The 14,785-nt window shown below is 41.1% G+C and overlaps 1 protein-coding gene across 1 annotated transcript; it reads left to right on the top strand.

The window, feature by feature from the left end:
• Positions 1-207: 207 nt before the first annotated feature.
• Positions 208-7,934, top strand: LOC130183835 (DEP domain-containing mTOR-interacting protein-like). Its single transcript, XM_056399558.1, has 5 exons — positions 208-423; positions 3,568-3,741; positions 4,200-4,270; positions 4,610-4,714; positions 5,195-7,934. Exons 1-5 carry the CDS (start codon positions 405-407, stop codon positions 5,321-5,323), a joined length of 498 nt encoding a protein of 165 aa, XP_056255533.1. The 5' UTR covers positions 208-404; the 3' UTR covers positions 5,324-7,934.
• The last annotated feature ends 6,851 nt before the right edge of the window (positions 7,935-14,785 follow it).

Here is a 14,785-nt window from a genome sequence, read left to right on the forward strand (position 1 = left end):
GGGAAAATTCCACTGAACATGTGTCTCCTCCTCCCTCCTGCAGAGGGTCCGTTTGTTTGTTCAGTGGTTTAATATTTAGCTCACACACACACACACACACACACACACACACACAAACACACACACACACACACACACTTTTTTTTTTCTTTGCTGGATGACTACCCTTGCTTTCAGATCTGTAAACACACACACTCACAGATTTAACTGAGCAGCTGATTAAGAAACCTCATGTAGCTGTCGTAAGGGCCTGTTAAAGACTGATGGTCTGACTGACTGACTGACTGACTGACTGTCTACTGGTCTTTCTGCCTGTGTATATGAGCAGGTAAACGTCTTCCCTTCTCTGCGTTCACCCTCAGAAACTCTCCTCTCAAAGCGTTTGGATAAAGGACTGAGGAGAGATGGGACCTCGTACAGCAGGTAAGAGCTGCTTCAGTTCACACAACAAATGAAAACATGATTTCATTCCCACATCATCATCAGCATCGCCAGACGCGAATAAGGTCGTGAACAAGGGTCAGAGTCTTTGGTGCCTTTAACTAAATCTTTTAAATAATTATTTGAATTTATCCACAAAAGCTGCTCAGTCAGAAAAAGAGTCTTTGAGAGTAACGTGGTAGATTTAGTTTTCCAGCTCTTATAACAGCTTATTAGTTGCTTTGAGGTGTTAAATTTATTTTGCTTCCTCGCTGCGTCACTTTGTTGTGAGGAAAAATAAATTGCTGCAGTATCTGATGTCAGCGTGTGTGAGGAGAACAAACCACCGCTGCCTGCAGCGTGCTTTCACACCGGCTGACCGCTTAATAAAGAGAGAGTCGCTCTTTATTTCACTGGTCACAGCAAAAGTTGTTTCCAACTTCTCACTGATCCTTCGTTGAGCATTTTAACGCTCGACTAATGTTCAACGATGTATTCGCAAATATTCAACCGACACTTAGTGAACCATTGAATGGTTAGGGTTGGTGAAGCAGCTGAATCTCGACTGTAACCTGTTGAAATGTGACTAACACTCTGTAGGTGGACTACACAAACAAAGTGTTGCCATCTTTCTTATGTTTTCACTATGTTAACAGACCATAGGGTCAAGTGAAGGCAGGCATCACAATCGTCATCGTTAAGAACAACGAGACAGCGACGTAATTCCCACAGCGACGTAGTGCAGAGGAACACAAAAATAGTGCTAATAATAGATAGAGATGATGAGCCTGTGTATATTCTCATTTGTCCAGGTCATAGTATCCTAAAGGAGTTTTTTAAATCGAAAACAACTGGACTAGGTTATTTGTCTGGGAAGACGTTTCACCTCTCATCCAAGAGGCTTCATCAGTTCGTGTACGCATCTGACCAGGCTAGGACTGGTCAGATGCGATGGATGAGAGGTGAAACGTCTTCCCAGACAAATAACCTAGTCCAGTTGTTTTCGATTTAAAAAACTCCTTTAGGAGATAGAGATGATAAATATGTAAATAAATAGTTAAGTGTAATATACATTAATAGTTCAGTCACAATTTAAAGTCTTATTCTACAACACTGGTCTTCTTTAAAATCACTTTTTATGGATATATTTTATAAAATTAGCCTTTCAAATATCAAATACTTTAGTGTTATTTATTAGTGTTATTTATTTATGTTGTAACTCCATTTTGAAAAGTTACAAAGTGATGATGATGATGATGATGATGATGATGATGATGATGATGATGATGATGATGATGACTGAGGCAGTATAAGAGTGTGAATATGGATGAATGAGCTTTATATATTAGCTGACATTAATATTCAGAGCTGTTTGCAGTGAGAAAGTATGTCGCCATTAATGTAATTCAACTTCATTCACTCTAAATCAGAAACATTATTAAAACTCATTTTTGGTTATGTTGTGCATCTAATAACTGTATCTTGTATCCACGGATTGAAGAGGAAGTAGTGAGAGAAGGATTATCTTTAACAGGAACTCTTGGTGTTATGATGAGACAAAGGCCATGAAATTAGTTTTATCATCATTTTACTATCTTGGTGTATGAGGTCACTGTGTCATCCCATCATAAAACCAGCCTATTAAAAACATGTGGGTTTAGTTGAAGATTCAACGAGCACCATGTCAACCGAAAAATATAAACAGTGCTACACACAGTATTTTGAAATCAGTCAGTCTTTACCAAGTAAATATATGAGACCAGAAGACGAGGGAGACTGGGTTGCTCTGGGTTTTACCCTTTATGAAGGAATCGTTTGTATTTCTGTATCACGAAAAAACTCCTGTTTGAGAGCGACAGGGTTCACATAACGAGGATAACATAAGTTTAAAAATGCTACGTGACACAGCTTTAGAATTATCATCTGTTCATAATCACTGAAGAATCCCACACCCTGCTCAAAGCCTCAGGCTGTGATGCAGGTCCAGGTCTGCATCCCAATTCATGTTAGAAGCCTGAGCTTAACTGCAACTTCATTCAACTTGAGATGATTGTTTTTGTCTGTACTAAGTATGGAGTTGATGAGAAATTTGTTGGAAGAGATAAGATGCAAAAAAATAAAAAAAGGTCCCTATCCAGATTTGAACTGGGGACACTGAAGTTACACGATACAAGATACACAAGACAGGTGACAGCATGATATCACCTAACGTTCCGCAAGCAGAGATTCTAGCATTAAATAAAATGGAAGAAAACTGACTGTGAGTAGTTTGGCAGGTTTCTTCTGATGGTGTTTTTGCAGATATGTTCAATAAGAGTGGAGCAGTGAAAGGTGTTGTTGTAGCCGATGTGCACTCAGAGGATGTGGACCTCTGGTATCAGGTAAATCAGTGAACAACTTCAGTGCAAGATGAAGGTTTAAATTTTAATTCATTTGACAGATCAATCTACATATTCCAATTTCACCTCCAGTTTGTCTGAGCACATTGTGCCGTGCGACTGCAGGTTACGCTCTGTGCTCGCTCTCTGGGAGTTTGGTTTTGAGGGGTTGTTGCTTTTCCTTGTCAACACTTAATGAACCAAGCTGGTTCTCATTGTCCGGGAGCAGCTGTGGTGTTAACATTTACCTATGTTGAAATCAAATTTAATCATCTTATCATCGTTCATGTCTGTGTTGACACTGTGGAGATGAAACCAGGTCTGTTCCAGGTTTGTTCGGGCACAAAGGGGTTTTTTTTTTTTTTTGTTTAATTTGCACAGACTTGCTGAGAGTCAGTGGCCAGAATCCTTAGAGCAAACAACAACAGAGACAACAAACCAACACAAATATGCACAAATATGAGAAAAATGAAATAAGCCGTACAATGTAGCGCATCGAAAATGGAGAAAAGAGTTCATTTTCACAGCGATCAAAGGGACAGGTGATCACAGAGGCGTTTGGCCACTCGTCCGCCCGTCTGGTGTCGTATGAGTGCAGGGCGGGCACCTCCAGCCAACACTGTGACCCGTTTATCTTATCTCTGCTATTTAAGGAAGCATCACCCGTTATCAAGGCATGTTTGAACGGAAACAGAATTGTTGGAAGTTGATATTGAGGAAGTTAAACACAGAAACTGGGTCATGATGATATTCTCTTTCTGACCATCAGTCACTCCCTCTAAGGAGGTGAAGGCGGTCGCAGGGGGAGGATGTGAAGGTCACGCAAGAGCCCGGCTGAGGAGCAGCAGTGATGGAAGCAGATACAGCAGGCGAGAGGTCGGCCTCGCCAACAACTCCTCCTCCTCTTCCTCCTCCTCCCCAATGCTCTCCAACCCCAAATCAGGTAAAAGAAAAACACCCGTACAGTGTCCTCCAACATGTATACATCTTAAAGGTGCTTTAGGTAAGTCATTTTTTGTTGGACAGTGAACAGTTCCAGAGATGGTGAGGTATTTCCAGTACGGCTGCCATGTTTTATTAGTTTGAAAGTCACATACAGAGTCAAATAACCACCTGCAAAGATCAGTGTTTGCTCAAATCAGGTGCATGAAGGACTCAGGTTATAGTCTGAGTGAGGAGGAGCGCTGACAGTCGTAGAGCCAGTCTATGACCGACGTCTGCATCGGTGACTGTCTCATTTGGAACAGTACAAGGTGCAAACAGATGTCTCACATGCAACACGAGCTGTTGGCATGAACGTCTAACTCGTATTTATGTGTTGATTCCATTTCCGTCTTGCTTTGTCTCTTGCTGTTGTCGGAAAAACACATTTTGACATTTTAACGTTTGTGTCGTGTTCAGTTCTGAAGAGACCGGTGAGCACTGAGGAGCTGCAAAAACCAGGAGGACCCTACATCAAGAAAACTTTCACAGTACGTCAACGATTTAACAGTTAACACAGTGGAAATACTTTTTTTTTAAATGTCAAACATGTCATTAAGGTGAGAAGAGATGAGAGATTATGTGTAAATGCTTCTCGGGATAGAAGAAGAAAAAGAGACTTACTGCCTCAGTGATGAAGATGAATTTTTAGAGTCATACAAAGTTGGTTTAACACATTTATTTACGTATATTATAAATGATTGCTCTGTTAGAATCACTGGTTTTAGGAGGGACTGATATATGAGGGGAAACTCCATCACAGAAGTATTTTTCTGTACTTTTTTCCTAACACACTCTCTTCTGACTGACGGAGCTCTGTGTGTCTGCAGATTGTGGGCGATGCTGTGGGTTGGGGGTTTGTGGTGAGGGGGAATAGGCCGTGTCACATCCAGGCTGTGGAGCCCTGCGGCCCAGCTGCTGCTGCAGGGATGAAGGTAGGCCTCACGGGAAATGTAATGACTAAAGATACTCCCAAATTCTTTAGAGATAAAAAACAAGTTTGGATTTGATGTCAATTGCTGACATCTAGTGGGCACTGGTGGAACTGCAGGTTAAAGCACTTAATCCATCACTGGTTTCTCTTTTGTTTTCTCAAAACAGAAGCTCTATTTCTCTCCTAAAGTATTTAAAACCACTTTCCAAAGCTTCTTTGTATGTAATATTACCATGCTATGATCTAAAATTTTAATAACGATATGCTTGTTCAGGTTGATGTAGTAAAAACTGCCCGTGGAAGGTTTCTGGGTTTCTTACTCCCCCAAGAAATACAAAGATTTGTAATTGTTTTTCCAGTTTTGAAAAGTCTGCATTTGTCATAATCTGTTGACCACAGTTTAGTTTAGTAGCATTGCAGAGTTGTTTTGTGGGGAGAAAGGTCCCCTCACTTATCTTATTGCGCTCTTCCTCTATTACAGGTTTGTCAGTTCGTGGTGTCCGTCAACGGCCTCAACGTTCTCGACCTGGACTACCGGACCGTCAGCCACCTGATCCTAACAGGACCCAGAACCGTGGTGATGGAGGTGATGGAGGAGACCGACCACTGAAGAATGAGATGAACACTGATGAATGGACAGTACAGTACAGAAGCTGAGAACACTGTGCATGGTGTTCTTGCTTTAATGAAAAAGTTACTACAGTTACGTGTGTCCTCTCTGAGGTTTTCTACAAAAGACTGAGAAAACACAGTGATGAGACAGGAGAGAACCTTGGTAGGAACCATATGGGGGAACTTTCTGTTTGTAAAGATTTGTTGAACTGATGGAGGGCTCTTGTTTTCAGGTTGGTTGACTGAAGATATAACTTGAAGGTCAACACTTGAATCTTTAGAGTTGGAGACGACTCTCCGAAATGGACAGAAATGGAATCTGTCAATACCAGGCAACAGATGATAGCATTGTTTGTGCACATGAAATAGCTCCTTAACTAAGAGGCAGACAAATTGATTTCATGAAGCAGCCTTGGGCTGCATTATCAACACAGTGTGGCCTTTTGGGCCTCAAACACATCGTGGTAGTTTGGGAGCAGAGCAATGCCTGAACCAAGGAGCAAGCTAAATGTTGGAGCCGATGCTAAGCTAAACACTGGGCGAATAAAGAAGCTGCATTAAGAAGCTTTTCAGCTTTATACACCTCAACACATCAGCATTATTCATCTTTCTCTAATGACAGATGACAAAATAAGTCAAAGAGCTGTTTTTGCATCCATTTAAATCTTTTTCTTTTTTTTAAATTGATGCATAATATAAAAAATGGCATCATGTGACGAGCAGTATTACCACTTTGCGCTCTGCTGTTCCTGGTGATGTGATGCAGAAGTGTCCCTCAAAATGCTGTGACATCAGACGATGAGTGCCCCCCAGAGTTCTCACTTCCTCATCACAAGGTGCTCTTATTTGTTCATTTTACCTCTTCGAACTAGTCTCTTGAAGAGATGTGTGTATGAGGGTGGTGTTGGCTTAATTAACAGGTATGTCACATGGTTGCAGCTTCCTCATCCCACCTGTCAGGACGATCAGTGATATCATCTCTGTTAATGATGTTTCAATTTCTTAAAGAGACATTATTTATTCCAAACAAGCTTTATTTTGAACTTCTTTGAACCTCTTCACACTAAATGATGACAGACAGAGGAAAGATATTGATAGATATTTATATTTATAAGAAAGTGCTTATTCTAACGTGTCTTGCGATACACCTGCGTCGTGCTGTCGTGACCCTTGACAGGATCATGTTGTTGACATCGCTCCAACAGCTGGTGTTTCCTTCAGTGCAGTGGTTTGGACTTTTAACCCCACATGCCAACTCTCGGCCTCCTCCACACACAAACACATTACCTGAAGCATTTACACACACACACACACACATGCGCACACACACACTTGCACACACATACACACACACGTGCCTTGGCCGTGTTTACTTTTCCATCCACTCCCCGCGACGTCTAATTCCCAGAAAGGAAGTGAGGAGTGTGAAGAAGTGCGAGTTGGATCAGCAGCTTAGCGGGGGAAACAGACTGTAACTGAAGTGTTTTGTTTTCTCTTACTCCTTTATTTTTTTATACCTTTGTACTGTATCTGTTTTTACCATGTGCCCGTGTGTGTGTGTGTGTGTGTGTGTGTTTTTTTTTTTTCTCATTGGTTGGTGCCATGTGTGTTTCAGTGGTGATGAAATATCTCCCAGCAGGCAGCGTTTTGCTCTCTGCAGGGGGATCCTGTTGCATCTTTATTGTTTTAAAATGAGGATTTTATGAAGAAGCCGAATATCCTTTTTTAGAATTACTCTCACTTTCCTTGAAGTACACTAGAGAACTAGAGGCAGAGAAGAAGCCTGTTAGATTCTTATCAAGATTAAAATACTTTCATTTCAGTTTTAATATATTCCTCTTTTGTATGATGTTCGCTTTCTCTCTTTTATGTCTTTAACTGTGATTGTTTGAATTTCAGTTTGACTGTGAAACTACTTAAAGCTGCATTTCTCATGTGACAAATGAAATATAAATAAATGACGAATTACTGACAAACGTTCTGTCGGTGCAGGGAATCCTCCCAGGGATTGTAAAAAAAAAAAAAAAGACAGGTCAAAGGTCACAGAGTCTGAAGGTCATGTGGTCCAAGAGGAGTAAGGTTCAAGAACATGAAGCTGGAGGACGGAGGGTTACAGCAGGTGAAATGGAGCCGAGAGCTGCTGCTTCACATTCAGGTTCTGCATCACTGAAGCACCTCAGTTCAGCTTCAACTTCAACCTGTGATGAGAACATGCAGTTTTACCAGGTGGTGGCAGCAACTTTTCAAGTTTAAAGGGACATTCTTCCAAATTTCTAAAACATCAGTGTGTACGTTCAAGTCATCAGAGAAGTACTCAGCCTGTGAAGACAGCTGTATAATGTTTACTGTGGCCCTGGAAGAGAGAAAATAAACCTGATCATCTCACCTGGAATTTCAAAGATTACGCATCATCGGTGTGGTCTGTTTGAACAGGGAAGTCTGAATTTCCAAGTTTCCTGTTGGAAAATTGCTATTGGAATATCCCCTGCAGTCGGATTTCCAACTCAGAAAGTCAGAAGAACCTCACCGACCTCGAGCTCAAAAATCCAAGATGGCTGCTCTGCACATCAATAGAAGTGAGAGCTGTATTAATAAACTGTTTACTAGCACTTCTGTCGTATTTGTCTCTCATTGAATCAGTCGTACACACCGTCCTGTCCAGCTTCTATCTGTTTGTCTAATGCAATGTTGTCAAATGGTTTTGATAACAATAATAACAACAAGCAAACAACGACAATAAAAAGCTTCTGGCCTGTGACATCATTCCCGGCTCCGACAACCATAAATGGCAGGCGATGGGGTTTGACAGACGTGGGCATTTACCAAGCAGGAAAGGGCTAATGAAAGATCGAGTTGCATGATGGGAAATGTAGGATCCAGTGTTTTCAGAGCGTGATTCATACTAGGAACTAAAGGTCTAAAGGTCTGCTGCTTTGATTCAGACCATATTTTAATCTTTCTATGATGAATTCTCCAACTTCATGGAAATGCAATAATAAAATTAATAGTGTCCCTTTAAAGCTCACATTGTGTATGTGCTGAATTTTTCTATGTAATTACAGTACCAATACCATGGTTTACATGTTTGTTTTATGTGAAATCAGATCATCATATCAATACGTTGACATAATTTTTTCCACTGCCAAACATAACATCACCTTGTGAAATGAGTGTAAATCTCTGGCTCAGTGATGAACAGACGGACAGGGAGAAAATAACAGACGTTCCCTGCTGTCAACACAGGGAATCCTCCCAGCAACTGATGGCTGTTAGCCAGTTCAGAAAAAAGGTCAAAGTTCACAGAGTCAAGAGATCATGTGTAAAGTTCAAGAACGTAAACTTCTGGAGCCGGAGGATGAGAGGTCACAGCAGGTCAAGGGGAGGACAGCACAGCGTGAGCTCCTTCACAGTCACGTCATGACCATCTTCATCGCTGAAAATCTCTGATAAGGGGAGTTTAAAAACATTATTTTGTGCACGAAGCAGCTTCATTTTTATGTGTCATGTCTCCACAGCTTCAGTGGCGCGAGCAGCTGTGGGAGGGTTCACTCCTCACCAATCCCAGCTCACACTTTCTCCTGCGCGTCTGTCATGATCACATCCTCTCCTCCTGTCTCTGGGATGAGTACGACAAGAACGACATTCCTCAACATTCCAGGGGATTTTATTGAATTCCAGGTGAGTGACTTCTGACTTCTGAGCTTGTAGAGACACATTCAACAAAAACAGAGAAGCCGGCCGACTGTGAAAAGGCCCCACGTTACGCTGTGCAGCGGTTCCCTTAGGATTCGCTTGGCTGTGTTGCAGATCGCCCGGCAACATTATGCGTCATCACAGAGGTTGATTTTAGCTTTAAATAATGTCTATATTTAGGCCTTTATAGCATTCAAACTAAAATAGAAACCAAGCAACTGTCGTTAGTACAAGCCATCACCAACCAGCAGAGACATCTGAGAATGCAAAAGAAGCCACCATTAATTCTTACACACAGCAATGAAAAGCATTAGAAATCATAACATCACACTATCCCAAGGGTCTAAGCACATTGGATATTGTTGAGCCCCTTGAGGCAAATTTGTGATTTGTGACATTGGGCTATATGAATAAAATTTGACTTGACTTGACAATAGAAACCATAAGAGACCATCACAAACTATTGGACACCAATGGGAACCATTAGAGCATTCTCCAGTCTGCGAACGACAGCATCATAAACCATTACACACATTAGAGGATACAAAAGAACCCATCACGAACCGATACAAGTCATTACACGCTGTGATGGAAACCATTAGAAACTATTAGAAACCAATACAGCTCATAAGAAAAACCCTGATAAACCACATCATATCTTCTAATGAAAACCATTAAAAAAGAAGTCATCACAGACCAGTAGAAACAAGCACAGCTCATATTGAAATTAGATAAGTACGGAAACCCGCTGCAAACCATGATAATGTGATAGACCTAATGAATTATGATAATGTCTAATGTTTTTTAATCTAGTGGAAATTATCAGGATTCTTCTGGTGGTTTCGAGGAAGGTCAAGGCTTTGATCCATTATTGATTTCACTTATTAAATTCACTTTCATAATCAGGAGAAAATGCAAATGAAAGGACAGGGGAAGGTTAAAGTGGGATTTTTGACACGGATGAGACATGATCGTCATGGGAATCAGTTTGGACTAAAGACCGTGATGATTTTTGAGCAGAACGGCTTTGACTTGTGTTACTTGCGTGTCCGTTTTGCGAGGACGACCGTGTGGTCAGAATTTCTGTAAAAAGGCAAATGAAAAGAAATTAAAATTGCTGATTTTTGCTGCTATTTGATAACCGGCCCACTGTCAGTCATTACAGAGGTGTTGACAGTGGCACAGCTCTGTGGTTACAGCTGAATAACTGTGTTTCAGGAATGATTTCGGTCACTGCGACATCAACGTCAAAATCAAGTGACCCTGGCTGTGATTGCGGCCGACGGCTCGGTAGATGGAATGTAAACAAGCAGTTGCAGCAGTGAGTGTGTTGAATCCCAAAGGCCAGCAGGGAAAATCTGGTGCAGAAGAGCAGGAGCCCACAAAAGCACCTCGCCCCCCCCCCGAGCAAGACTGTGGTTGTACTGGGCGGCTTCCAGTTAGGTTTCCCATTCAGTCAGACTCAGTGCATGTGGTGTGGCCGTCCCTGCGATTCTCTGCAGGTGAACAGGCTCACATGTTCAGTTTCAGCAGGAACAGAAATAGATTTTAAGTTCACTTGAATCTCCAGGTTCAGTCAGTTCATTTGCGGCCACCCACAGTCATTTTCAGTCCAGTGGAGCAGGATCTCGTCACATATTAAAGCCTCGGCGCAATGGTTCATCAATATGAGAGAAGACACTTTGTTTATATTCCGAAAAGAACACTGTGTCCACCATCAGATATAAAATGTTGGGAGTTGAAATTAGTCAATATTTCCAAAAGCACAGTTAATCTGCTCTTTTCAAAAACCTATTTTGCAAGCAGAGAATATGAGATGAGTCATAACTTCGACAACAGCCCATAATAGCTGCAGGAAAGTGCTTATTCTTTAGTGCCCAGGCTCAAATCATAGAGGGTTTTATTATTGTTTGCGTTGTTTTACTGGTGCTTTTTTTTTTCAAAACTTTTATATGAATAGTTCTAATGATCTTCTTTGTTTATAAAGCAGATATAGGTTCTGTATTAATACCGTCCTCAGCCACGCCCCAAGCCCCGTCCACCTGGACCCACCATCCAACCTTGTAGGATTTGGTTTCTCTGTGAGTGTTTACCTGAAATCTGCTACATCTTTATTGGATCACTCAGAAAACAGTCAGCCAGTCAGAGGAGAGGCTCAGAGCCTCCTCTCTTCTGATTGGCTCACCGACCTGTTGTTACTAGAGCTCCAGAGAGAAGCCTGAGAGAGGAGATGTTAAACTACACTGAGATGGTTTTTGGTTCTTAAAACCACAAATATATGTTCTTATGGATCAACACTTCAAATAAAACACAGGAAAGGTGTAAAATATCAGATCTTTAAGATTTGTCAGTCGGGTTTTAAGCAGCGTTTCTCTGTAAGAATATGCAAACACGTTGCTCTCCTGTTGAAGAAAACTGAGGATGACAAACTATTTATTCAAGCTGCAGTTTTCAAGCCACGGAACTCAAAGTTCAAAGGGAACACACAGAACTTTACTGTTCAATATTTCTGATTATGATAATACAGGAGACTTCAGGGAACTCTGATTCTACTGTTGGTTAAAGGCTACATGGTCAGCGAATAAGCCCACAATAACTGAGGTCTATAGAAACTGAGCGCCTCACCCTCTGCAGACACAAGCCCATTATTCATTCAAGGCTCTGTGCTTTCTCACAGATGAGGGCACCTGCACATCCAAGGCTGCAGCTCTGTGTGGATGTTATGTGTTACTGTGTGAACATCTAAAGGATTTCAAGGTCCACCTTTGCAGTTCACTGCTGTAGCGGTTTTGCCCACTATAGTCCTGTTTTACACCCTCCAATGAACTTGAGCGAGAGTCGTCATTCTAATAACAATTATATGGCACAAGAGTGTTCCCATTTTTCTTCCATGATCCTCACTCTTAGTTTTTACATTCAGCCACCTGCCCAGAGCAGAGAGAGGCACATTAAGTGGAGCCCTGGGGACAGCATACAGCCAGGGGTCACAGAAATACACACTTTGTCAACTGCAGCCGCTCAACCTCTCTGCAGCTCAGAAGCATTTTTCTGCTGCCGCGCCTCACGTTAAACGAGGAAGAAGGAATGAATAGCTGCAGGGGTGGATGGTGAATGAAGCGGGAAACACCCATCAGTCCACTGCAAGTCTCAACTGAGAGGAGACCTGCCAGCAGCGTTAAGCTGGCCAGAGACAGCAACAGCGAGACGGGAAGTGAGGCAGTGCAGCCTTCAAATTAAAATAGAATAACTCTGTTCCCTTCAATACTGTACATGTGCAATAACTCATTTTTCTGCAAGGTCAGACTTTACAACATTGGCGAGGTAAACACAAATAGCAATGTGCATGTTAAAATGCAGAATTCAACAGCCCCCCCCCAGAAAATAAAAGGCAGTAAAGACAGACTGACAAAAGTTGAATTTACAGTCAGCTTCCAGAATCACTTGCCCTTAAGTTGTAAAATTACTGTGGAAAAAAGTAGTAAAGTTTATAAGTTGTAAAAATATTCAGGTGTTTGTCTTGAGGTCATTTTTTGCACAAAATGTATCCAAAATGGCTAAAATAGGTTTTTCACTTTTAACAGTAGATAATTTGTTTATTTGAACATATGGTCTGTTGGTATAATGATAAATATGTCTGCCAGAACTACTGCAGGATCCAAAAAAAGAGGGGAAATCATATTGAGTGGTGAATAATTTGCTATAAAAACCAAAACCAAACATCTTGAACAAACAGTGCGAAGCTGTATCGTCTATTTCTAGGATATTACTTCATGCCGAGGGGGACTGTAGCTGACATTTACCATGACTTCACAAATATTTACATGGGCTGCCATCAGTGGATGAATCTCAGCACTTCATGGTTCAAGGGCTGAAGCTTCTGTGATCTCCTATGTAAGTCTCTAAGGGATGAGCAGCATCAGAGCGGGAGACTGGTGGTAAAGCAGAGAAGGGTCCAGGTTCAGTGTTTATTGTACGGGTGATGAAAAACCTGCTGGTGCATGGTTTTCATTTTGATGCTTCTCTGCAACTGCTTACTGTGTTAATACTTAATCAATACTTATGCTGGTGTCTATTCTTCGGCTCCTGCTGCTTTGCAACTGAGAGCACGAATGGAAAAGAAGCTGTAATGTTGTTACAGCTTGGTGCACAAACACTGCTACAGTAACTATGGGAAATCTGAAGAAAACACCTAAATGAAAAGGTAAAAGAGACTAAAATGTGCTTACGTGTGATGCTCGGTGTCTTTGCCCTCATTCCTTTGTACAAACTCAGAGTTTATTCTTCTGTGACTATCAAAACTCTTACAAGGTTATTTGAGGTTTTCATACAAGGTTTATAACAAACTCTCAAACTTGCAGTTGTTTTTTTTGTAGGGAAAGGAAAGTTTACTTTGTGCACATTTAGAGTTCACATTAGGGAGGTAGGAAAGTTTAAAATAACATCTGTTGGATTAAAAGTTTGCCAATTATGTTATTAGTTAACGGGATAAATGTGTACATTCTGATTGTCAAATTTTACCTGCCAGCTTTAGAGAATACGCACGTACAACAGATTTTTTTGCAGACTTATACTTTTTTTTTTAACAGTGTTTAAAAAACACAAAACTGCAGGATTAGCATGTAGACATTTGATGTCCTTAATGTTGCATTACTGCCACCTTCTGGTTTTGGTCCTTGTTGATGTGCCATTATCATATAGGCTTATTGGTTTAATTAGTCCAGTTGACCTAAAACACTATCCCACAACCTCCATACCCTAAAATACTTCATTGTGACTTGCTCTTTCCTATTATGACTCCTGCTCCTCGCCACCTCCACCTCCACCCTGTTTTGAATGTAAATGTCTTGCTTTGGCTTCATGATCCCTGCTCTGTTGCTAAGCTTTTTCTCTCTGATTTTGACATCTCTATGTTGAGGAGTGTTAACTTTCTTTTTTATTTTTCATCATGCCTTTTTTCCATTTTAGGGTATACCTATAGTGTGTCTCCAGGTGCCCCCATGCAAGTGATTTCTTAAGCTTGACTACTCTTTGAGTGTGTGAGCAATGTTTCATATAGAAGACCCTGATGATCTTTGTCAGTGCCTAAGTGAAAACTTGTAAGAGCCGAAACTGAATCACTACATATGAGTATCTTACCTGATCCCCACCTGTTCAGCCCATGCTAAAGCAGCCAGTATTGCATACAGCTCTTACGGTCAAATAATTTGTGGTTGTGATGCAGACTTTGGTGACCGAACATTGCCACTGCTGCTCCTTTTGCATCTGTCCGTGAAAATGTGTACTAAATCTGCATTTTCAATATTGTGTCCAAACTTGATCTAACCTACGGATTACGTACAAATTTACAAATATGGCTATAATTTATCATTATGGAAAACATTTTAACATGCTAGAATTATTCATTTTCCCATACAATACACTAACCTCTGATTTACCCTCCATTCTATTAATTTGCAAATGTGTGATGTCAAGGTAACCGGCTGTAGTTCTTTGTCTAACTAGTATCTTTCCCAGGTTTCCTAACAGGAACAATTACCACCCCCCTCTGAGGCTCACTGGCATTCTTCCCTGTTCCAGCTCTATATTATACAATAGCAACAGTCTAACTCCCCCATGTTAAGTGGGACATTTTGCTCATCATCTACTCTATCTGTTCTCCATTGCACCTCTATGTTATAGGGATTTTGTTTTCTCTCTGCTTCGTCTTCTTTCCTCAAACTAATTATTGGAATAATGTACCAAGACAAGTGTTTGCCATTTACTCAGC

This window comes from Seriola aureovittata, chromosome 16 (genome assembly GCF_021018895.1).
Source record: "Seriola aureovittata isolate HTS-2021-v1 ecotype China chromosome 16, ASM2101889v1, whole genome shotgun sequence".
Classification (NCBI taxonomy): Eukaryota; Metazoa; Chordata; class Actinopteri; order Carangiformes; family Carangidae; genus Seriola; species Seriola aureovittata.

What these genes read in the sequence shown, in the direction of transcription:
- LOC130183835 (XM_056399558.1), top strand. An exon ending in GCTCTCCAACCCCAAATCAG is followed by an intron (nt 3,742 to 4,199) that starts GTAAAAGAAAAA and finishes TGTCGTGTTCAG; the next exon opens with TTCTGAAGAGACCGGTGAGC. An exon ending in CTGCTGCTGCAGGGATGAAG is followed by an intron (nt 4,715 to 5,194) that starts GTAGGCCTCACG and finishes CCTCTATTACAG; the next exon opens with GTTTGTCAGTTCGTGGTGTC.